The 24,409-nt window shown below is 41.5% G+C and overlaps 2 protein-coding genes across 3 annotated transcripts in view; both read left to right on the top strand.

Moving 5' to 3' along the window:
* agbl4 (AGBL carboxypeptidase 4) overlaps positions 1 to 24,409 on the top strand; it is a gene marked incomplete at both ends in the record, with an annotated part of 472,442 nt that overhangs the window by 379,527 nt on the left and 68,506 nt on the right. The gene's annotated exons all lie outside the window — the stretch shown is intronic.
* bend5 (BEN domain containing 5) lies at positions 1,731 to 23,542 on the top strand. 2 transcript variants are annotated; one of them, XM_080431024.1, is made up of 6 exons: positions 1,731 to 1,962; positions 3,245 to 3,375; positions 4,524 to 5,100; positions 13,385 to 13,533; positions 16,332 to 16,545; positions 17,888 to 23,542. In XM_080431024.1, exons 1-6 carry the CDS (start codon positions 1,761 to 1,763, stop codon positions 18,082 to 18,084), a joined length of 1,470 nt encoding a protein of 489 aa, XP_080287150.1. In that variant the 5' UTR covers positions 1,731 to 1,760; the 3' UTR covers positions 18,085 to 23,542. The 2 variants fall into 2 exon arrangements, with proteins under 2 accessions (XP_080287150.1, XP_080287151.1); XM_080431025.1 differs by lacking the exon at positions 1,731 to 1,962 and adding an exon at positions 2,694 to 2,823.

The following is a 24,409-nucleotide window of genomic DNA, read 5'->3' as shown; positions in this document are numbered from 1 at the left end:
TCTCCTGCTCTTGAAGACAGGTGTGCAAATGTAAGATCACTGTGTGAATTTAAATCTAACTGATATTCCCCTAAGCTACGGCCACTTCAAAGGCAGAAAGAAAGCTTGGGATTCTGAGCATCCTTAACTGGCAGAGCCCCAGCCTTGAGGACAAGAGCCATTGAACAGAAGAATAGATTAACAATAATCCTCTGTTGAGAAGCTCCTCAAATATCTGCTCCATCACTCTCATTCCTTCCATAGATTATGAAATATAAAATGTGATATACTGTACGCACTAGAGGCAGAGATATCATTAGCTCTGTGTCGGAACATCTCTACACAGTACAATGGACTTTCATTTCTACTGTACCATTTCTGAAATTGGAACTGAAACCTCTCTGAATATAAACTACTGTTTGTAGTAGCTCTGCTAGTATGTGTCAGTGATGTTGACAGTTTATGACATATTGCTTCTGTAACTAATACTAGGAACTGTACACTAGTTCACTTATACAGCTCACAGAAATAAACAGGCATCTTGCTGAGCACAGAGCGTACACACAGCACCAATAACTAGAATAAATCAGCTAGTGCTATGATTTTCGTTGGCTTGTTTTTAGAAGCACTCCTATTCATCATCTCTCACACACACATACTGGTATTGGCAAGTGGAACTGCCATGGTACCGTAACTTACATGATTGGGAAGCTGGCATTTGAACTAATAATAACCAACTCTATGCCTCAAACTATAAAATGAAATAACAGAAGAAAAAAAAGCCATCCATAGTTCTGCATCAGTTGCTTTTCAATTACGGCAGCTGAAGCAGAACGAAATTGTTAGTGTCGTTTATCGACTGTGGTGCTCTCCATTTAGAGTAACAACTGAAAGAAATCCATCCCATTGTATAACTACCTGACTGACTTACAAAAACAAATAGTTCCTTTCTATCACCTTGAATTAATCTAGTGTCAAACAAGGGACACATAGGAAACACATTGAAGCACACACACTCACAGACCAATGAAAGAAGACAGGTAGGTAAACCATGGTGGCTTTATTCTTGGTTTAGTTGGTAGGTACCATTAGATAGGGGCACTATTATTTACATTAGGCCTATTCATAAGTCCCTTATCTCCTCTACAACCGACTCTTTCAAGGCTTTGACAAAGAAACACAAATGAGAATTATAGTTTTTTTTCTATTCCCTTGGCTTATATGATATAGCACTGACTAGGTCCTAGGACCAAAACCTTTGCTACTTTTTTGCACCCCTCACTTAGAGCACAGAGCACTTTATGAGCATATTAAAATAAAATAAATACTTTCTTAGTCTCTGTCATTTTCTGTCAGTTTTACTTAATGAATAAAATATAAATATTTATTTATTAATTATTTAGTCATTTCTGAATAATTAATGTCCTTAATGTTTTCAAAACAACACATGGATGTTTTTAAAGGCACTTCTAATTATAGGCTAAAGGTTTTGAGTATTTAAAAAAAAAACTAAATAATAAAGCAAAACCTCCAATTAACATTCTGATTCTAAACAGCTGATTAACCTTTCGCTAATTTCAATCCATCTCTATTACTCACGCCTTAAACGATGAATCCCGATGCAGCGATGTGCGCCCAGACGCGACTTGCCGAGCGCAGATCAAACCCTCCTCCCTCCCCAATCCCCCCTTTTTTGTGTATATATATTTTTTTTAATACTTAGAGGGGAAATATCCAAAAAAACAAAGTGCAGGGGGCAGGGGGGACCTCAGAGAAAGATAATGTATGCTTTCGTCAGGTTCTTGGAAGACGATATGTGCTACGCGTTGTCCGTGTCCAGTGTGACAGATTTCAGCCCTCTGCACAGGCAGGACTTTGATAACCAGAAGGTGTATGTGGTTCACAGAGCCGAAGAGAATCATGGCAGCAGCAGCGGCGGCGGCGCAGGCCAGCCGTGCGAAGCACAGATCCTTGCCCTTGCAGGTAAGTTAGTGCACATTTATTTATTTTTTACCTTTAAAGGACGTGCATGGTGGTGATCGCTGCGGGTCAAGGGACTGTCTGTCTGCCTGTCTGCATGTGTGTGTAAAAGGTGTTGTAATAGCTGCGTTGTATATAGTATGTCCGCCCCGCTAACAGACGTGTTATATCTGACACGACAGACAGACAGAGAAACAGCGACAACAAGCAGCTAGAGAGCAGCTCCTCGGTGGCTAGCTGCTCACACAGCTAGCTAGTACTGTATAGCTATGAGGGGAATGATGCTATGCTAAAGTTAATATATCTATAGTTAGCCTTGTCGTCACCCCATAGGACGTGTTGTTGACGACACGTTAACGACGCATTGACTGCATCGACTGTCCCCCCCCCCCCTCTCTAAAATACGTGGCATGCATTCACATTCACATGGGGTTGTTTACAACTGTTAGCCTAGCCTTCATATCATGTGTTTCTTTCCGTGTTAGCAGCACCATGTTAGCCGATGATGCACACACAAGCTTGTATTGCTGCTGCTGTGTGACTGTGTAGCTGCATGCATTGCATGCGCGTGCGTGCAGAGATGTCACATCAGAGGAAAAGGACATTTTGACAGCTAGTCGTCGGTTTCGCATCGTGTCTCGTCTGTGCAAATGTTTTCATTAGATGATGGTTGCTGGGGGGACATTGTTGTCTCTGTGTCGAGGATCGTTGCTTATATAGCTTTGTTAGCTCATCTTGTAGTAACACGTACTTAAGAGTGTAATAGATGGCTAGGAGAATGTTTTCAATACAGCACAGCCAACTTCAATGTCAGTAACTTGGTTCAGATAGAATGACAGCCCCAAATGAACCGTCCTGAAGCAGGTAGGCTACAGTGGTTTCCTTGCTATACGACCATATCCATACATACAGTGTCAGTGCCAGACTGGGGTATTTAGCTAGATTACTAATCTCTCTGTCTCAGTCTGGGTTTAAAAGAACTGACTGATCTCCTGACGTCAGCTGCTTTGCAAGTGTTGCTACTGTAGCCTGCTGGTTGTGGCATACATTAGTGTAACTAACTAGTAGTAATTCATCTTTTTTTGTGTAGAAGCTACATTTGTACTATTGTGAGATTTGTACTATATTGAGATTGGAAATCTGAAATCTAATATGCCTCAGCCAGACAAATGGCTGAAGAAGATAGAATAATGTATTGGTGTTTTGTGTTTCTGTTTGCCATTGTAGCTTCCTGCAAACTTGTTGAACACACGTTTCCCCATGGTTTCATTTCTACATTCCACAGAATCAGTAGAGGAATTTGAACACAGTATAATGCAAAAGAAGATGAAAATTCCCAAGATGTCCATCAAGAATTCAGGGAACTCTATTGAGAACCACTTTGGGGAGGAGAGACTGCCACTCAGACACAAAAAGGTAGGCTGAGCTGTGTCACGTCTCATGCATACCTATTTGAGCACAGAAGGCATATGTGTACATAGAAGGGAGAAACTGATGGCATTGGGTATCAAACCCAGAGCAAAAATGAAAAGTCTAGCATAGCCAACGTCTTAACCCCCCCCCCCCCAAAAAAAAAAGAGTGTGCAGGATTTTGTGTGTGTAACTGCATTAACCTCTAAATGTTAACACATACAGCAGAAGTACTCTTGTAGCTATATTCATAACACAATGATGCATTACCATGAGCTTGGCCAGTGCCCAAAACCCCCCCTACGCTATTTTTACCATATGCTGGATTAACACAAATTCAGCACTCTGGACAGCTGCCCTTTCACAGACAAATCCTCTGAGCTGCTCATCATTGAACCATGTGACCCCACTCCTCCCAGTTCCTTTTGAGATAGTTAGGACACTCATCACAGTTCAAACAAACTGTCATCCAATCTATTTGCTCGTCACTTACAGTATATACAGTACAGTAGAGGGGTGACAAAAAATACTTTTTTTGCATTCCCTAAAAATAGACTTGTACTGTGAAGTGCAAGTCTAATGCAAGCCCATGGATTGGGCTGTTGTCTCCGAAAGAGTGGAGAAATGTACATATTGTGTGTCAAACACGAATAGGTGTACATCCAAAGAATTAGGATGTTTATGACAGGTACTTACTTATAGCAGAGGTTGTCAAACTTTTTCGTGTCAAGGACCCCCAAAATGATACTTATTTGGCCACGGACCTCCATCTCAAAATATTTTGTTCCAGGGACCCCCAGAAGCTATTTTTACTATTTGCACAAATGTTCAAAACATTTTCAAAAATAGCAGATCTACAAGCTCGTAGCGCGGCACTCAGTGCCGCGCTATGAGCTTGTAGATCTGCTATTTTTGAATAGCCAAAGTATAACATGGTTAAAGTGGTTAAAATGATTGTGAAGCTATATGAACTCATTTTGCTGGGGACCCCCTGGTATTCTCCCAGGGACCCCTGGGGGTCCCCGGACGCCACTTTGAGAACCAGTGACTTATAGTATACGTACATTAGAATTTCCTTTCACTTATCACTCTTTCACACATTCACTTAACCCTTTCTATCCTAAATGTCAGCGTCGTCTGCTTTTCCCCGCCAGGTGCTTTCCCATGACCTGGGACCACGGCCCTCCTCCAACAACTCCTCAAAGAGCCTGGCGGCGGTGGTGGCTCGCCTGGAGCGAAACGCCGCCAACTCCTGCATGGAGGAGGAGGGCGAGGAGGACCTGGAGGAGGAGGAACGACTCGCCGACGAGGAGGAGGAAGGAGAGGACGAGGAGGAGGAGCTGGAGGAGGGCGACCACCACCAACATCATCACCATCACCATCACTACCACCAGCAGCAACAAAAACAGCAGCAACAACAACAACAACAGCAACAACAACAACAACAACATCAACAACCAGAGGACTTGGAGACGGATTGTGAGTCTGAGGTGGCCGCCGCCGGCGGTGCGGCCGCGGTTCCCAGGGTCTTGTACGAGGAGCTGGTCCTCAGCTACAGGCAGCAGGAGGAGGAGATGAGGAGGCTGCAGCAGGAGCTGGAGAGGACGCGCAGACAGCTGGTGCAGCAGGCCAAGAAGCTGAAGGAATATGGCAGCCTGCTGACAGAAGTCAAGGAGCTGAGGGACTTCAACAGGAGGCTGCAGGACGTGCTCCTCATGAGACTCGGCAGCGGTGAGAGACTTCACACTCACGCACACGCGCACGCACACACACTGGAAACTAAAAATTATAAAATTATAAAAGTTAAATGGAGATACAGTAGCTCTTCATATTAGAGCATACAATATACATTAGACTAGAGCGTTCTAAATAATATAGGACCGCTCAGGCAGTATTCCATTCCAGTCAGCAGGGAAAACTAGAACCCAGTGAAGAAAAACATTACCCTCAATGAACAGCCTGGCCATTCAATGACAGTGGATACTAGGGCATATTTTGGTTACTGTGTGTTATGGGGTCTTTTAAGTGCAGAGCCGCTGTTTTTTTTATTATACACTGCTAAGTAAGTAAGAATTGAGTAACTTCTCTTTAAATTGAAATGTGGAAGTGTGTTGTTTTGTTATGCTGGGAGACCAACTTTGGAAAGGCATTACTACAGAATAATAGCTAATTAGATTGCCAATATAATAGAATAACAGTATGGTCCATACAACGAACGCAAGACAATTAACAACTAAACTAGTGACAGAGTGACAGAGTCACTATAGTGGCTCTGTTCCATTTATCGTAGCACAGTGGTTCTTCTCAAACATTTCAATTTCAAGGACCCCCATAACTCTGAGAGTGTACAAATGGAACCAAATGGACCCGTAAGGGTCCATTTGGTTCCATTTGTACACTCTCGGAGTTACACACCCGTAAGGGGCCATTTATAACCCCCCCCAAGGAACCATGAGGGTCCCTGGACCACACTTTGAGACCCACTGGTGTAGCAGAGTGTTTCCAGTGAGCCAACATGCACAACATCAGCAACCCTGACTCTGTTTGACCAGAATGGAACAGAGCCTTCATTAGTATCATTGGTAACACCTGTGAAGGAAGTAAAGAAGAGGCCCAATTTATTTCCAATATGGCTGCTGTGCATAGTGGCCAATATTATTCACATGGTGCTGGAGTAGAGTTTCCCACTCTCCCAAGTATGACGTAAGAGCAAAATGGCTTCTGTTTGAATATGATAGATGATAGACACTGTATTAACCCCAAAGGAAATATCCCCAAAATATGGTTAACAAGTAACAAACAAAGCCTATCACCATGATAGTGATAGTCTTGGAATGAGCATAGTATCAACTAAATGAGGTGACCATTTACAGTAGTGTTTTACAGGATCAGAAGCACGATATATTGTCTCTAATTCTTGATTTCATGGGGACCCAGTAAAGGTTTTTGACAGAGTGATGAAGCTATGTACTGTTGTGTGTGTGTTTGGGAGACTGGGAGCTGAGAGTTCTGCCCACATTGCAGTTTTCTGGCAAGGGTAGATGAAAGGCCATAGAACAGAGCATTACAGTGGTCAAAGTCTGGATGTAACAAATCCATTTACAAGACTGGTAGCATTTGGGGGAAAAGAGTGATGGTCTGATTGAGGACAATTTTTCTTAGATGGAAACATGTCGTTTTGTCTGCGTGATTGATATGGTGTTGGAGGGCCAGAGAGGAGTCTTAAGTGCATCCCAAGGTTGCAGATAGTGGGAGGCATGGACAGAGAGACTATCAATTTCAACAGTCTTTTACTGGTTTGCAATTTGCTGGAAAAAAACCACATTCTCATTTTTATTACATTTAGGTTATTAAATATAGATCTCAGCGTCATTAGTGGAACAACAACGGTGGATTGAGAGACCACGGCAATGAATAATTTTGCTAGCGGTAGCGTGTACTTAATAAACTATAGGGCTCCGAGCTCTTTGTATCTCCTTGAGTGACGGGGGACGGTGTTAGATTTGTGAGCGCCCAGGGAAGCTAAACAATGCATTTTAAACAAGGAGGACTGGCACTAATGGAGGGCAGCGCCATTCACTATTTCTACAAAAAAGCTCTATCTACAGTAAATGGCTGAAAGCAGCAGTCAGATTGAGCAGGACAAGAGTGCTGACTCCTCCAGATTCCGTAGCCCTGAGAAGAGTCCATTACTCTCACCAAGTTTGGTTCAGTGCTGTGGTTTAGGCCTAGACTAGACTTGTAAAGGGTTCAAAGGATTATGTTTGGTCATGTGCATTGCAGTTACCATGTAACAACAGTCCCCTCGCTTGTTTACCAAAATCGAGAGGTTGGAGAGGAGGCTGTAATAATTACAGCCCCAAAGGGGCGACCAGATATCGCCTAAATGTCCAAACAATATCTTTTAATAATAATAATTAAAGCCTCATTCCCCTTCCCCAACCAATTCTAGGGGCACAACTATTGAAACTTTTCTTAGTAATTATTCTATTGATTCGTTTTTTATTAATTGAATGATCGAGAAGCATGTTCTTTTTAGCTTTTTTTGTAAATAAAAGGGTAAGTCTAAATTGATTACTCTGATTAATCACTTAAGCCCTTTATACTTCGTCGTACAATCAATGATGACAAAAATAGCTAAAATAGGCAATTTACAAGCTCACAATGTGTCACAATGTGATGTGCAGTGAGCTTGTAGATCCTCCTGCTATATTTAAAACGGAATAAAAATTTTGATTAAAATTGATAATTTTGTATAATTGACCTGGAACGCATCTGTGTCACTTTTTATTTGAGATTAAAAGCATTATTTTGCACTTTGGCTATTCAAAAATAGCAGATCTACAAGCTCATAGCGCGTATATCTGGTATTTTTGAAAATTCGTGCAAATCTTTGAATATATATATATTTTTTAAAGCGAACATTTTTAACTCAAGTCTTTGCTTCTGGGGGGTCCCTGGAACAAAATATTTTGTAATGGGGACCGCGCCAAATACATATCATTTTGGGGGTCCTTGTCATGAGAAAGTTTGAGAACCACTGCTAAAGCAACATTACGTTTTTCAGAAAAAAATAAAAGGGTTTAGAAGACATTTGCAGAAACCGCCTCAGGTCTTAATCGATTAAATTGATTAGTTCGATTATCAGTGGCACACCCCTACTCAATACTCGGATGCTTCATTCATCTTTTATTCTTTTCTTTTCTTCCACTGCACGTCACGTCTGCACACAGTGGATGAGGACGGAGCGTATCTGCTTTCAGTGTGCTCCCATGTTAGTCTGTTTGTGAAGCAGCTTGTGGTTCTTTCAGTCTGCTCCCATATTAGTCTGTTTGTGAAGCAGCTTGTGGTTCTTTCAGTCTGCTCCCATGTTAGTCTGTTTGTGAAGCAGCTTGTGGTTCTTTCAGTCTGCTCCCATGTTAGTCTGTTTGTGAAGCAGCTTGTGGTTCTTTCAGTCTGCTCCCATATTAGTCTGTTTGTGAAGCAGCTTGTGGTTCTTTCAGTCTGCTCCCATGCTAGTCTGTTTGTGAAGCAGCTTGTGGTTCTTTCAGTCTGCTCCCATGCTAGTCTGTTTGTGAAGCAGCTTGTGGTTCTTTCAGTCTGCTCCCATGCTAGTCTGTTTGTGAAGCAGCTTGTGGTTCTTTCAGTCTGCTCCCATGCTAGTCTGTTTGTGAAGCAGCTTGTGGTTCTTTCAGTCTGCTCCGATGCTAGTCTGTTTGTGAAGCAGCTTGTGGTTCTTTCAGTCTGCTCCCATGTTAGTCTGTTTGTGAAGCAGCTTGTGGTTCTTTCAGTCAGCAGTCCCATGCTAGTCTGTTTGTGAAGCAGCTTGTGGTTCTTTCAGTCTGCTCCCATGTTAGTCTGTTTGTGAAGCAGCTTGTGGTTCTTTCAGTCAGCAGTCCCATGCTAGTCTGTTTGTGAAGCAGCTTGTGGTTCTTTCAGTCTGCTCCCATGTTAGTCTGTTTGAAGCAGCTTGTGGTTCTTTCAGATAGTGTTGTTGTGTGGGAGTGTGACTGTCTGGTGTAGCTCTCCCCTTTGGCTAAATGGAATTAACCACATGAACCCTGGCATCTGTATTTTGGGCATGTCATAATAGGCAAACTGCTAAAACATTCTGCGAAAATGGTGAAAGTGGCAAAGCTACAAGCTCACAACGTGTCGCAGTGTGAGTCTATAAGCAGATCTATAAGCAGATCTATAAGCAGATCTATAAGCAGATCTACAAGCAGATCTACAAGCTCGCAACGAGACGTGTTGTGTGCTTGTAGATGAGCTACTTTCTGCGAACATGTTTTGTGTAGGGGGCCAATAGGCTCTATGCACAGCAACCATATTATCACTTCCTTCACAGGTGATACCAATGATACTAATGAAGGCTCTGTTCCATTTAGAGTAGCACAGTGGTTCTCAGATTTTTCAATTTCCACGACCACCATAACTCTGAGAGTGTACAAATGGAACCATTTGGTTCCATTTGTACACTCTCAGAGTTACACACCATTTGGAATGGGCCATTTGGAAACCGCTTAAGGAACCATGAGGGTCCCTGGACCCAAATTTTAGACCCACTGGTGTTTCCAGTGAGCCAACATGCACAATATCAGCACCCTGACTCTGTTTGACCAGAATGGAACAGAGCCTTCATTAGTATCATTGGTAACAGCTGTGAATGTCATCGCAATTTGGCTGCTGTGCATAGAGCCTATTACGTACAGGGTTTAAGTGGTTAACTAACTTTATAAATGCTTCGCCTCTACGAACAAAACTGTTTCACAAGTTGTAAAGCCCTAGATGCTAGTGCAGTGTAGTTGATCTCCGCATGTAAATCAGTACATCTTTTACACCAGTATTGTTCTTGTGAGGTTGTATTTATAAAGCTATTTCCATTTGCCGGCGATACAGTGCAAGGCAGTGGTCAGTTTACAGTTGTAAATTGATCTTCATACTCTATGCACTTCACCAAAACTACTTCACAAACCTCCAGTGTGGCTGCAGCAGCCATTGTAAACAATGGGTGTTTAATGGGCTAAAGATGTACAGCTGCAATAATGACAATAACTATTATTCTATTGATTGGGTTTTTGAATAATAATGGAATAGTATTCTTTTTCAACAAAATTGATTTTCTATTATCGATAAAAACGATCATGCACAAGACATGCACAAACAACATAGGATATATCTTAGGTCTGTATACATTCAATTGAACTTTATCTGACAATATTACATGTACTCAAGCCTAGACATAATTTATATTCAGAGTGACACAAAAAGAATCCCCCATATACAGTATTTAATAGCGTACGTTTCAGTTGTTCGTCATAGACGAGCAACTGAAATGTTGTGTTTCTCCAGAAGTCCTTTAAGATATTCACTAAACAATTGTTATTTTGCTTCAATGATAATCTTACATTTCATATCGCACACCATTATTCACTCCTGTAACTTTCAAACGCCAAAAGAGTGAAACATTTTTTTTTATATATATCAATTAAGTTAAAATAATTGATTGAATCGATTCATTCAGTTAACTGTTTCAGGCCTAGTTCCCACTAAATCAATAACCACCAAAACAAGAATGCAGACAGACGTCCGCAGGGTCTACACAGACGTGTACCGGACCCAAAGTGGACACAGACCAGACATCCGCTCCACAGCCGTCATTTTTCTGTGTCTGTGTGGATCTATCCGTCTGTCCATGGGAAATGCCTTCCAAAAATATGGTTGATAGGCCTTTGAGTATGCTTCGAGTACACTTGAGCATGAAAGGTAAAAGCCAGACTCTCCATCAGTGTACATGCTTCCTGTTTTCAACACTCTTTCAGGGCTTTATCCATTAATCTGTAACAGTGCTCCTTAGAAGCTATTTATTAAATTATTGAATCCACTGGTAATTTGTAATCAAATGTGGGTAATGCGCGCACACCGCTTCTTTGCACAAAGTAGGGATGTGCAAGACTGACCAAAATCAAAGTCAATTATTCTACCCCCCGAGGGGGGAAGGGGATTAAATCACATTACATTAAATTTAGATCATTGGCCATGTTAGAGGCAAAGAACTCACACAACCAACACAGACTCTCTGAACCCCATTGTCATTCAGCAAGCACGGTGCAAATGTCTCAGACTAAGTGCCCAGTGGTTCTCAACCTTCATGGCTGGCTACTGCCAAAATAAGTCTTGCTACCCGCGTCCTTCACGACTAACCGATCTAACAACATACATGCACTGAAGTAAACAATCACATGTATCGCGTTCGCACACTGAATAAACACGTGCATGCATGCACACACACAGACTACTGTAAATAATAGGCTAAGAAAATACTGAAGCCGGCTATATACTTAAGGGTTATGCTTTTAATGCAAGTACATTGTCTTAAAGGGTAGAGTAATGTTACAAGTGGGCTGAGATTAAAATACATACCTCTTCCTGCAGGTCCAGTAACCTGGCCACCCGCACTGGCCCTGCAGTTTTGCCTCTTAAAGTTGAAAACAAAAAAACTGCTGGTTTATCTATGTGAATCATTTGGCTGTATTTGGTGTAATATCTTTATATATTTTCACTCACACGCACGCACACGCACACACACAAAGTTCTCTTTTGCAGAAAAACGTTTCCTACGAATTCTCGATTGTTCTTCCACTACAAAAATGTACTTACTCTGGTTAGCCTTTGGACCGCAGTATAGCAGCCGCCCCCTGCAAAATAAATAAAATATAATATAATAATAATATTAAATAATAATATTATGAAGTTGTTTTTAGTAACCCTGCCCTAGCGCAAAGTAGTATTGCCAATGCCAATTGCCAATGGTGATGTTAGCTCTAAGACTTAGAAGTATTCAGGGACAACTGCAAAGACAAATGCTTCCACTCCTATGATGGTCGACATGTTCATTCCTACATTAATGTGTTTCATTTAGAGCAATAGGCTCTATGCACAGCAGCCATATTGTGAAGAAATTCACGGGTGTTGCCAATGATACTTATGAAGGCTCTGTTCCATTCTGGTCAAACAGAGTCAGGGTGCTGATGTTGTGCACGTTTGGCTCAATGGAAACACTCTGCTACACCAGAGGGTCTCAAAGTGTGGTTCAGGGACCCTCATGGTTCCTTGAGGGGGTTCCAAATGGCCTCTTGCGTGTGTAACTTTTGTACTCTGAGAGTGTACAAATGGAACCAAATGGACCCTTCCGGGTCCAATTTGTTCCATTTGTACACTCTCAGAGCTATGGTGGTTGTGGAAATCAAAAGTCTGAGAACCACTGTGCTACACTAAAATGGAACAGAGCCTTCATTAGTATCATTGGTATCACCTGTGAAGGAAGTGATACTATGGCTGCTGTGCATAGAGCCTATTCACCTGTTTCCTAGGCTGTGTGTTTTCCACTTCCTGTCGATTTCATTGGATATCATCGGTCATCTGACCAGTTTCAATGGATTTCATTGGATCAAATCGACAGGAAGTGGAAAACACACAGCCTAGGAAACAGGTGAATACAACTTGAGATTGTACAGTAGATTTGTTTTGCAATTATACCATATGTCGTTGAGATCTGAACTGTAGTGGAAGTAGTGCGATGATGACAGAAGGTTTCATTGCAGTACACACATCATTAGACCAAGAGCTAGCCTTTGCGAACTGTTGGTGGGGTTGAAACGAAGGCAACAGGCTACTGGCTAGACCATTTAAACGGACAGGCTAAAGATTAGAACACCCTTGGGTGCTGTGTGGCCGGGGTTGTAGTGCGCTGAGCGACATTAAATGTCATCAGCTACATTGGAGCTTAGCTTGGGCCCAGCCACCAATCCAGCTTAGCAACTGCACTAAAATAACTGTTTGTCTTGAGGCACAGGGAAGGCTCGGCCTCAACCTGGACATACGACCATTGGTTCTCAAAGTGGGGTCCGGGGACCCCCAGGGGTACTTGAGGGGTTCCAGGGGGTCCCCAGCTAAATGATGGGTAGGAACCAAATGGACCCTTATGGGTCAGTAACTCTGAGAGTGTACAAATGGAACGAAATGGACCCTAACGGGTCCATTTGGTTCCATTTGTACACTCTCAGAGTTAAATTAACATAGATTTTACAATATAAATTGGGGTCCCAGGGATAGAAATGCCATTAAATGGGGGTCCGTAGCCTAATGCATGTCAAACTGGGAATTCAATTAAATTAAAATGGTTGAGAATCACTGCTAGAGCTGTAAAAAATCTTCTCTTATGGGGGTCCCTGGCATATATTTTTGAAATGGGGGTCCGCAGGCTAATAAGTGTCAATTTGGGGGTCCTTGACATGAAAAAGTTTGAGAACCACTGCACTAGACAGGCTAACATTAGTCTAAGGCTAAAAGACCAGAAAACAGAAGCACTGCTATGATGAGTCGTTTGATAACTGCATTACCTTGTTAACCTGTTTTCACCCCTCAAACTCCAACTTGAAATTGTCACAGGTCAAAGTTATGCATCACATGCACATTCTCAACTTTAATTTCCCCTCCGCCTGTTGCCTCCCAGAGCCTATGCACGATAACGGCACTCAGACAATCAAGGCCGAGGTGGTGGAGCCCGTGGTCGACGCGCAAGAGGCATGCCGAGAAGAAGCCAACACCAGCTCCAGCCTCTCTCCCTCGCCCAGAACGGTCTATACCTTCAACGACGGCAAGGTCAGTCTCTGTGTGTGGACGTAGTTTCCACTCATTACATTTAGTTTCCTGTATCTCAGTTTCTCCTTTTTTATGACTTGCTTCTCTCTTACCCTGTTGTCTTCGGTATCTCCTCCTCGTCTCCTCTGTCTTGTTTTTTTCAACCTGACCTTATTTGCCCCTGCCAGTCTGCACAGCTAGATTATACTGAGTGACCCCACTTAACCACCCCGACGCTCCTGATCACTTCCTTTTTTTCTTCTTTCTCAATCCTTGGCTCTCTGCCTGCAATGCTGTTGACGGTGGGAAGCAGCTTTATTTCATAGGAAATGCTCTATTTCCTTTAACACGTGTGAACCTGGGGAACATGCGGTTGTAGTTAATCAGCCTTTTCTCTCTCTCTGCGCCATGGCTGCCCTACCCTAGCAAGTAAACAAGGTTTAGAAGATTATTATTGTTCCCTGCTAGCCCTGGCCGGCATCATCATCAGTGTTTATTAGGCGGTTAGGTCCTTTTGCTCTCCCCCATACCGCTGTAAGTCAGCCTGCGTCCTGTCTCTGATGACAGGGAGGGAATTGGTACTACAAGCTCTGGGGCCCCGCGGCCACTCCAAGCGTGAAGAACACAAGCAAATTAGAACTCTCCTGCATCAGGGACACCATATTAATTATTTGCACCGGAGGAATTTAACCCATTGAGACCTGGAACGCGTCTGTGTACGTTTTTTTTTATTTGAGCAAAAAAAAAAAAGCATTATTTTACACTTTGGCTTTTTAAAAATAGCAGATCTACAAGCTCATAGTAGATCGATTTTTTGAAAAATCGTGAAAATGTGTGCAAATCTTTGAATATATATTGTTTTAAAGCAAAAAAAAATATCTCAAATCTTTGTCTGGGGGTCCCTGGAACAAAATATTTTGTGATGGGGGTCCACGGCCAAATACATATAATTTTGGGGGTCCTTGACATGAAAATGTTTGAGCACCACTGATATTGAAACATACAATTTTTCAGAAAACTGTTGGGATTTAGAAGACATTAGTAAAGAATCGGCTTCAGGTCTTAATGGGTTAAAGTGACTGACAGGTTAGCCGTAGGAAGAGAACAAGAGGGAAGAAGGGGTGAGACAGAGAGAGGAAAAATAGAAAAGAAGGATAGGATACAGCAAGGGTAAAATATAGAACGTCTAAACTTGAGGACGTTGAGGATCTTGACTGCCGGCCAGGGGGCCTGAAGCACATTACCCTGACGGGGAGAAACCTTTTTGGATGACAGCCTAAAGACTTTGCGGTGATAAGACAGGAGTGAAGGCGAGGGAGAGGCACACGGGGAGATGCATCCCTGCTGCATTAGAGACATCAAAAACACCCAGGGCACCCTGCCGTAGCTGGAAATGGGCTTTTGGGCGTCAGTGTTGATTTCGTCGACTAAAACTATGACGAAAAACGTCCGTCGACTACCTTTTTTTCACTGACGAAAACTAAATAAAAACGAAGCTAAAACTAGACGACTAGTTTTCGACGACTAAAACTAAGACTAAATATATTGCCAATTTGGTCAACAAATAAAAACTAGGCTAAAATGTTATGGAGGGACTAGTGGAGAGGAGATCCAGTAGAACTAAAAGACAAGTCATTTTCTGCTTGGTTGCGCTCAGGTGTTGCGCTCTGAAAATAGCAGATCTACAAGCTCACAACGCGTCGCAGTGCGACGCGTTGTGAGCTTGTAGATCTGCTATTTTCAGCATGCAACCAAGTGTAAAATCAGCCATTATGACGCCATCAAGGCACCGCCAAAATACATTTGAGTAGACTATAATCTTAGGATATTTAGTCAACTAAAACTAGACTAACAGTAAAACATTTCAGATGACTAAAATATGACAAAAACTAAATGGAATTTGATTCAAAAGACTATGACTAAAATGGAATAAAAAATTGCTGTCAAAATCAACTCTATTTGGCGTCCTTTGGTGCGAATGTATGCAACGTGTCTCATTGGTTTTATAGAAAACTACCAATAGGCTAAGTACACTATGGATGTAATCCAGGTTACAAGCACCCGCTGGTCCAAGCTAGCTTATTTATGTGCTCTGCGCTGCACTATGAAAGTGGTGCTCCCCAGGATTTCTAATTTTGGCCGAGAAGTGAGCCAGTAAGATGAGCTCAGCTGTTGTTGGCTATGATCCAGTTCTGTCCATTGTGTTTTAGATCCAGTGCTGAGATTTGTGGTGTTAAAGTGTCACTGGGTTTGTTTTTTCTCCGGGGTTTAGAAGGATGAAACAATCTATACGGTATTAAAACTTATGTGAGCTACACGTTAGCAATATTGTGGATTATTTGCGTTATAAATTGTTACAAGGGTAACGTTTCCTCTGCTTGCCATGATGTCAACTTACCATACATTTCTTTTTTAGAATGCTCTGCAATGTTTCTTTACCCCTCAAAGTATCTGGTAAAATAGAGAAACTTTATGGCCACATTTCAGATGTATCACTTTTTCTCTGGTGGCAACTGTTATTATACCTCTCTGCTTGTAAAAAATAAGATTTTTTTTGTCTTTTATTTATTCTCTGTAAGAAGGCAACCAACTTATAACAATTCTATTTTATTTGATGCCAACTGTATTATAATACATATGCCAAACAATGCATAGTTTGGCATAGTTTATGCCAAACATGCCATGCCACCCTACCCCAGGGTTTCAATACATCACGAGGACCACACTGGAAATAAGTCTAATTTTTTTTGTTTCTTCCTCAGTTATATGAATTCATACTTTGTTGTACGTACGTGTTTTCATGTATTTATTTTTTGCAGGTGCACCTGGGAGGTGGGATCTGGGTGGAGGAGGAGAAGTGGCACCAGCTACAGCGGACCCAGGGAGACTCCAAGTTCACCAAGAACCTGGCCGTCATGATCTGGGGCACGGAGACCCTGAAGAACCGCAGCGTCACCGGAGTGGCCACCAAGAAGAAGAAAGACGCCCTGCCCAAACCGCCACTGTCCCCCAGCAAGTTGAAGATAGTCAGAGGTAAGAGACTCCCACAGCCACACTTGCACACCTTGCCCTAACGACGTGCGTCCATCACATTGGAATGTCAAGGCTGTCCGCACTAGCACTGTCAAGCAGTGTTGATTTCGTCGACTACCTTTTTTCACTGACGAAAACGAAATAAAAACGAAATAAAAACTAAGCTACGATGACTAAAAAACTACTATGACTAAATATTTTGACAATTTCGTCAACAAATAAAAACTAGACTAAAATGTTAGGGAGGGACGAGTGGAGAAGAGATCCAGTAGAACTAAGCCAAGGCATTTTATGTTTAGTTGTGCTTTGGCGTTGCGCTCTGAAAATAGCAGATCTACAAGCTCACAACGCGTCGCGCTGCGACCATTACGACGCCGTCAAAGCCTGCCAAAATAAATTTTAGTCGACTAAATCAACTGTAGATTTAGTCGACTATAATATGATATTTAGTCGACCAAAACTTGACACATGCTAAAACATTTCAGATGACTAAAATATGACTAAAACTAAATGGAATTTTATTCAAAAGACTATGACCAAAACTAAATCAATGTACCTGTGCACTGTGAGTCCAAATGGAGTTTTGGGGTATACTTGACTTTAACTATATCTGAAAGTGTATTTGTTAACAGGAAACTTTACACGTGCCAGCAGTGTGAAAGTAGACAAGTGACGGTTTTGAGATGACTGTGAAAATAAAAAATAGTTTATTATAGACCTCTCTGGAATTCTTAATGGAGGTGCACAGGACCCTTTGGGGAGAGACAATCAAAGGGTTGCTGTAGTACCAGGGCGAGGCAGGACTTGCTGAAGCAAACGTCAAAAAATCGAGACAGGACATCTGTCAACGCGCCAGGGAGAAGAGGCACTCGCCTCACCTTTTGACGCTTGCAGCTGGTTTGGACAGCCTCGTTTTTTCTATAATGAGAATGTCTTGGCATTTGATGCTATGCATGCAGATAGCGCAAGGTGTAAAATCAGCCTGAATTCATTAAGGTAGAAATACTGTCATGGGAATTTAGTAAAATGTTATGGAAATGTCATGCAAAGGTTTTGGAATTTCACTGGTAAAAAGGAACCCTGTTTTAAGCCGACAGAATTTGAAGATCACAAGAAAGTACTTTGTTTTGTCCATTGGCTGTGATGGGTATAAGTAACCTGCCACTTTTTCTATTTAACCAGCCATGGTACTGATCTTTCCCAGCCACATTTTTTTTCAAGCGTTTGTCTTGGAACTTCTGTTAATTCCCCCACCCTGTTCAGCAGACATAGAGCATCTTAATATCACCATTTGCTTTCAAACAAGTCTGATTTCTCTCACTGTCACTTTCTCCGACCCCAGAGTGTCTCTACGACCGGGTGTCTCAAGAGACGGCGGACAGTGCCGAGATCACGCAGAGATTGTCCAAAGTGAACAAATACATCTGCGAAAAGATCATGGACATCAACAAGTCCATCAAGAACGAGGAGCGACGGGAGTCCAAGCTGCTCATACGACAAACCGTCAAGATGGAAAACTTCACCTACGATGGCATGTAGTGTTCATCTGTTGTCACAACCAGCGCCTTCTACCCCCTCTGTGGACTGCCAGACAAAGATGAGGGGAACTCGGGGCAAACGAGGAAAGGTGTTTATTGCAGTCGAGGGTTTGTTAATTCGACACTTCATAGTGAGTGAAAGATAACATGAACAGAATCCCTGCTTCTCTGCAATAGAACAACCGTCCCTGTTCATCAGTGCCCCATTTGGTCAGTTGGCTAGCAGACAGCTTTACCCACCGAGTAAAGTGCAGTCAGAACACGACTGCATTAGTTTGAGTCAGACAAACTGGTGTTTTTTTTTATGTGCTTTTAAATGGTGGTGGTGTGGAAACATGGTTTTTCAAAGGTGTGTGTTTGCATGAGGAGGAACAGAGGTTAATAGATATAGTTAGGAAAAAAAATCAGCGCTCAAGCTATTTGTTCTGTGTCAGAACATAATTTAGAGTCCTTAAACTCTGTAGAATTAAGAGATTATTTCACTCGGTGAACTCTTCTGATGCTACGGACGACGATGCTAGCTTGTGTGTTGACTAAGTGAGATGTGGAAGAGATGTGTCGAGCCATTTTAGTGGCTGACCACTGGATGCGGGATGTTTGAGTGTGTGCTGTTGGTACTCTTATTACTTAATGCATGGAACGGGAACTTGGTGAATATAACTAGAAGCACTTTTACAGCAACATATGAAATACACAAGTCTTAATTGGCGATAGCCATATTGCACAGACATTCTGTTGCCCCTAGAGATTAAATCTTAGTCTCGCGTTGCCAGACGATCGGAGATCTCTGCCTGAAAGCCAATCATGTCACCACCCCAACGACTTTGGATTGGTTCTGAAATGCCGTTTTTTTTTCTCCCCCTTTCTTTTTAGGTCTCTAAATTGTTTTGACCCGGTTTCAGCAACAAAAGCTGAGAGATTGTCCTCAGTCTCTGGTTTACCAAAGTGTTTAGAGACTGATGTGTCAGTCTAATTAACTCTTTAGTGGGGTGGTTATTCTCATTTTGGCCATCCAGTTCTGTAGCATAGCATTGTTGAAGAGTGGTTGGGTATGCGCCGACATCCTGACAAGGAAGGGCATTCCTACACAGAACCACATGCTTTCTGATGTCTTTTTTTGTTTTTTACTCAGATATAAAGGAATAGTCATTAAATTTTGACCCCCCACTTAAACACGTCTATGATTAATCAGAGGGGGGAAGGACTCTTCCCACCAGATGTGATGTTCTAGTGTTACTCTTAATCAAAGCTCTTCCCTACAGACATTGACTGTTTTAAGGAGTTGTAGTGGTATACACGGGCATATTGATGCCTAAGAAAGGCCTTATAATGGATTTGGCAATCAACCGGGGGTCTGTGTGTGCGTGCCCCTGGATTTTCTAGTAAAGCTGTGATTGTAAATGTACAGTATAGCATAAGATGAAGCTTTCACCTGCACTTTGCTGTGAGAATGTAAAGAGGTAGCTAGGTACTGTATTTTCTATTTTGAATTCACACCATTTGACTCAAGCTGAGCCTGGGTCACATTGCATTATATATACGTCCCTTTGGGCCACACAGCTGGAGCTTTGTGAGACGAGACTTAAGGAAAAGTGCGGAGCGCCGTCCCTTAGTGTGGAGCTAGCGGTTAGCCGTGGGTAAAGCTGTCTGAGGCACTTTCCTGTGCTGCCAGTGTTCTTCTCTCTAGACCTCCTGCGCCCCCCCCGTAATACACCCCCTTGTCTTTTTTTAAGCTGCACCACAGGGGAACCGAGTAAGGTCGCTCTAGTGACAACTTCCTGCGAGCCATTGCCAACAGAACTTTGGAAGATATCCTCCTTTTTCTCTTTTTTTGTTTTCATGTTTGTTAGTTTTTTTTATTCTTTTATTCTCTTATTATTTTTTGTTTTTGTTTTGATCCCAAATGGTTTGTGGTGGCTGGCTTGTCTGCAGGCTGGAACTAAATGCTGCAGATTGAAATCTCAACTGTGACCTAGCTGTAGCTAACTGTGAATCTGCTGCAGAGCTGCCCGTCAAGCCTTTTCTTATCCTCCTCACACCCGTCTACATTTTTTGTTTGTTGGTTGGTTTTATGTCCGTCTGTCTGTCTGTCTGGATTTTTGTTATTTCTTACACTTCCATCAATATTTTGTTGTTACCACGTTCAAAAGATATTTTAGTGTACATAAAATGCATCTTTCTATTTTTCACCAAAACATGAATATTTCAGTTTTCCAGTTCTGTTATTTTACCATTTTAACTCTGTTGTAAATTTTTTTGGTTTGTTTGTTTATTTGATTGACATTGTAATTCCTTTTGTTAACTGGCTTTTTTCTTTTTTCTTTCAGGAATTGTTGGCTTTAAGCTTGATATTGTATCCAATTGTAGATCTACTGTTATCTACAAACAAAAAGAGAAAATAGTAACGCTCCCTTCCCCCAGCCTACGTGATCTCCATGTAAAACATGAGAGACGAGGCTACCCTTGACGTGATAGTACTTACATTGTACCACAGTTAGAAATAAGTTATCCATTAAGCCCCACTTAGGCTATGCTCTTGATTTATATTGGTCTAACCACAGGAAAATGATACAAAAGTTCTGCATTGTTGCATTGTTAAACCATGTTAAATTAACATGCAGTAGGTAACACAAATAATTTACATTTAATGCACTTTAAAACATCTGGACAATTTCTCGAATCTTAAGGAACTTTATTCATAGTATTCGTCCAAAACTATTTTTGTTTTTGTTTGTTTTTTTGTTTTTAAAAATGTGTTTCTTTTCCTATGAGGAAAAAACAAGGCCCAACAATCAATGCTATTATGAAGCACCTTAAAAACGACACCAGCCTGTGGTGAGTTTTTAGACTTCTGGTTTGTTTTAGTTTTTTTGTATGGGAAGAACGAGTCATGGGATAAAGAGAGAGAGTTATGTTTTGCCAGATGCCTCCGGTGTGCCAGTCCGCTTACAACTAGTTTGAGAGGTTTAAGACCTCCCGGAAAAAAATATTTTACAACTTTGAAGTGTTATGGGGTGTTTGTTTCAAACACCAGGCTTCCTTCCGCACATCAACTGGATTCTGAAGCTCCAACATGGCTCCCTCTTGCTTGACCCATAAACGGTTTATCCTGGCAAATGGGTAAAAAAAAAAAAAAATACTCCAACAACAGCTCAACCGTCAACTTGCTTGGCTTTCTAGTTTTATCTACTCATCTAAAAGCTCTTTAACAATGAAATGTGTGCGCTGGCTGGATTATGTGCTTTAACTGAATGTGTCAAGAAGCTGGGTGTGTACAGATATGAGGTATATATATATATATATATATACAGTATATAAATATAAATACATATAGATAGATTAATAGATAGATGATAGTGTATTTTTTATGGATGACTGGTAATAATATGCCAAAGTATTGAATCCCAAGGTAAAGGTAAAGGTAGGGGGACGCTGATTGAAGAATCAGCGGGGTTTGCACAAGAAAATGGCCCTTGACAGGGTTTTAGAGCTTATATTAGTGAATCTCAAGCCACAGCAGAGATAAAAATTAGCTATATGTATTTTTATTTTTTTTCTAAAATATATCCCTTATTCATGGTGTCCTTTTTTATAATTTCTATACAAAGCCACACGTGAGGTTTACGTGCTAGCATGTATTGAACGATACATGCACTTGCAGCTTTTACACCGTGTTTGAAATAAGTCTGCTGTGTAGTCCCATCTCGCTGAAATGATGTGACACGTTGTCATCGTGGTTGTCGTCTCTCTTTGTTTTCTCTGATGCCAAAAAAGGAGGATGCAGTTTAAACCGTGCTTAAAATAAGAGTATTAATAGAACTATTACATCACCTGTGTAATGTTAACTTCTTTGTCAAAGGCTAGTTTCCTTGAGCTCGATTTAAGCCTAATCCTTTAACTAAAACCATCTTCAGAGGATAATCTCTAGTTTCTAAAGTATGCTTTTAGCCCAGATTTGGCTTTCTCTGTGTCTGTGAAGCCAGCCCAATGTCGGATGTAGTGAGTCACATGCTGAGGACCAGTTTGGTATAGCAGCACATCAGCAACACACACACACACACAGTGGTGGAAAAAGTACTCAAATTCTTTACTTAAGTAAAAGCACCAATACTGCAATATAAAAATACTCTGTTACAAGTAAAAGTCCAGAATTCAAAATGTACTTGAGTAAAAGTACAAAAGTATTTGTATCAAAATGTACTTAAAGTACCAAAAGTAAAAGTACTAAATATTTGAAAATAGCCGATCTACAACGCGCCACGATGCGACGCGTTGTGAGCTTGTAGATCGTCTATTTTCAAATAGCCTAGGTATAAAATAGGGTTAAAGTGGTTAATGCATCTTTCATTATTATCATAATTTATATCTGAAAAGTAACTAGTAACTAAAGTTTTCAAATAAATGTAGTGGCGTAAAAGCACAATATTTGCCTCTGAGATGTAGTGGAGTAGAAGAAAAAGTATTGGAAATTGGAAATACTCCAGTAAAGTACAAATACCTCAAAATTGTACTTAAGTACAGTACTTAAGTAAATGTACTTAGTTAGTTTCCACCACTGCGTGCGTGCGTGCGCGCGCGCACACACACACACACACACACACACACACACACACACACACACACTCACACCAGTAAACACACTGGCAGAGCCATTGATTGATGCCATTGGCTCTATAACATGCCACCATACTGCCCAGTGCTCTTCACAATGACTTTTCATTAGAGAGGTATATAGGGACATCACTTACTCGGGTGGTCCCTGTCCAGTGTTATACCCTATATAAGTATATATATATATATATATATTTAAAAAAGTGTCCTGTTCTGCTAATAGTGGTATGGACTGGATATAGGAGAGAAAAAAATGGAGAAGAAAATAGCATTTCTGCCAGGTCCTCTTTGCTTGCCATTTTCCGCTTAACGTGTTAACACACATATCCTGTCAAAGTGAAAAAAATCTCTATGTTGCATTTTGACAGGCTCATAGGAGATATCAGTCTTAGCAGCACTGTGTGAAACAGGATCAGGAACTTACAGTACATCCACCAGTTCTCTGAGATTTTTGAAACAACTACCTAAGACCCATTACTGTTTAAGCCTCAGATACAATGTCAAACTTACTCCAACTAAGACGGGCGGGGAAAGGAAACATTGTGGGCTTATATCTTTTTTTCTTACAGCAGACTGTAGGCGTTCAAGGTCCTGCGGCGATATTGTATACAATCCACAAACCGGTTCTACTTCATCTATAGCTTCACCGTCCTACCTCATTGCTACTCTGGTGTTTGTTTGTCAGTGACTGTAAACTATGTATGTATATTTTAGGAAAAGTTATACCTTGATTACTCTTCTCTCAAACCTGTACAGCATATAAAACTTATAAAACACCTCAGTAACACGAGAAAATCATTCTTAGGGTGTAAAAAAACAAAACCGTTTTATGACCTGCTTTTAAGACGCTGCTGTGAAGGGGTGTCTGCGTGGGGGGAGGGAGGGAGGGAGGGAGGGAGGGAGGGGGGGGGGTTGTCTGTGATAATGTATCTCTGCTCTTTGCTATGTCGTGCAGTCGATTAGTGGGCGTTGTTCTGTCTGTGTTCCGCTTTCTCAGATTTTTACTGGTTGATGGTGCTACCAGCAAACAGGTTCTTAAACCGATCTGTCTCTCTCTGACCTCAAATGGTGCTACGTTTTTTCTATGTTTTTATTCCACATTCAGCTATTTTATTCAGGTGTGTGAATTTACCCATATCCCACCAAGCAAATCGAATTTTAAGCCAAACTTTTTAGCAGCGTGATTTAACCACCATATAGTATCCACCCGACTGCTATCCATCCAAATATTGTAGCTAGTTATAGATAGTTATATTATATTCTCAGCTGTGAGTATCAACCGTACCTCAAAACCTGCCGTTTTCTCAATGGATGCATCTGCTTCTAGAACTCCCTTGGTGTCTACCGATTGTACAGTACATTGTCAAAGTATATTAAGGAAAATATGCATATTTTAAAAGCTTACGTTCAACAGTTGAGTACTTGGCTCTCAAGTGACTTCAACAGTAACACTGTTCGATGTTGCATACTAGGTTGGCTTTCCTTAAGTCTGAGTTATCCTTGGTTGCGCACTGGCGTCAGGCACCAAATATGGTTTTACAAGCTCATAAAGCATTGCAACGCGTTGTAAGCTTGTAGATCTGCTATATTCGGTGCACAACTAAGTCATATCTCAGACATTACAAAATCTCAGTCGGACTGGGCAGTGTACATTATAGTATCTGTAGGTTTGGTCCTCAGCAAATAACTTTTTTGTCTTGTGTCATAGCGGTAGT

This window comes from Gymnoscopelus braueri (assembly GCF_963280865.1).
Source record: "Gymnoscopelus braueri genome assembly, chromosome: 6".
Taxonomy (NCBI): domain Eukaryota; kingdom Metazoa; phylum Chordata; class Actinopteri; order Myctophiformes; family Myctophidae; genus Gymnoscopelus; species Gymnoscopelus braueri.
Note: the sequence above shows the minus strand (reverse complement) of the source record. Positions and strands in the feature narration are given on the sequence as shown.

Bases quoted from the DNA above. Each gene is read 5' to 3' on its own strand.
- bend5 (XM_080431024.1), top strand. From the start codon at position 1,761: ATGTATGCTTTCGTCAGGTTCTTGGAAGACGATATGTGCTACGCGTTG. The intron at 1,963-3,244 runs GTAAGTTAGTGC...TACATTCCACAG, and splicing joins ACAGATCCTTGCCCTTGCAG to AATCAGTAGAGGAATTTGAA. The intron at 3,376-4,523 runs GTAGGCTGAGCT...TTTCCCCGCCAG, and splicing joins TGCCACTCAGACACAAAAAG to GTGCTTTCCCATGACCTGGG.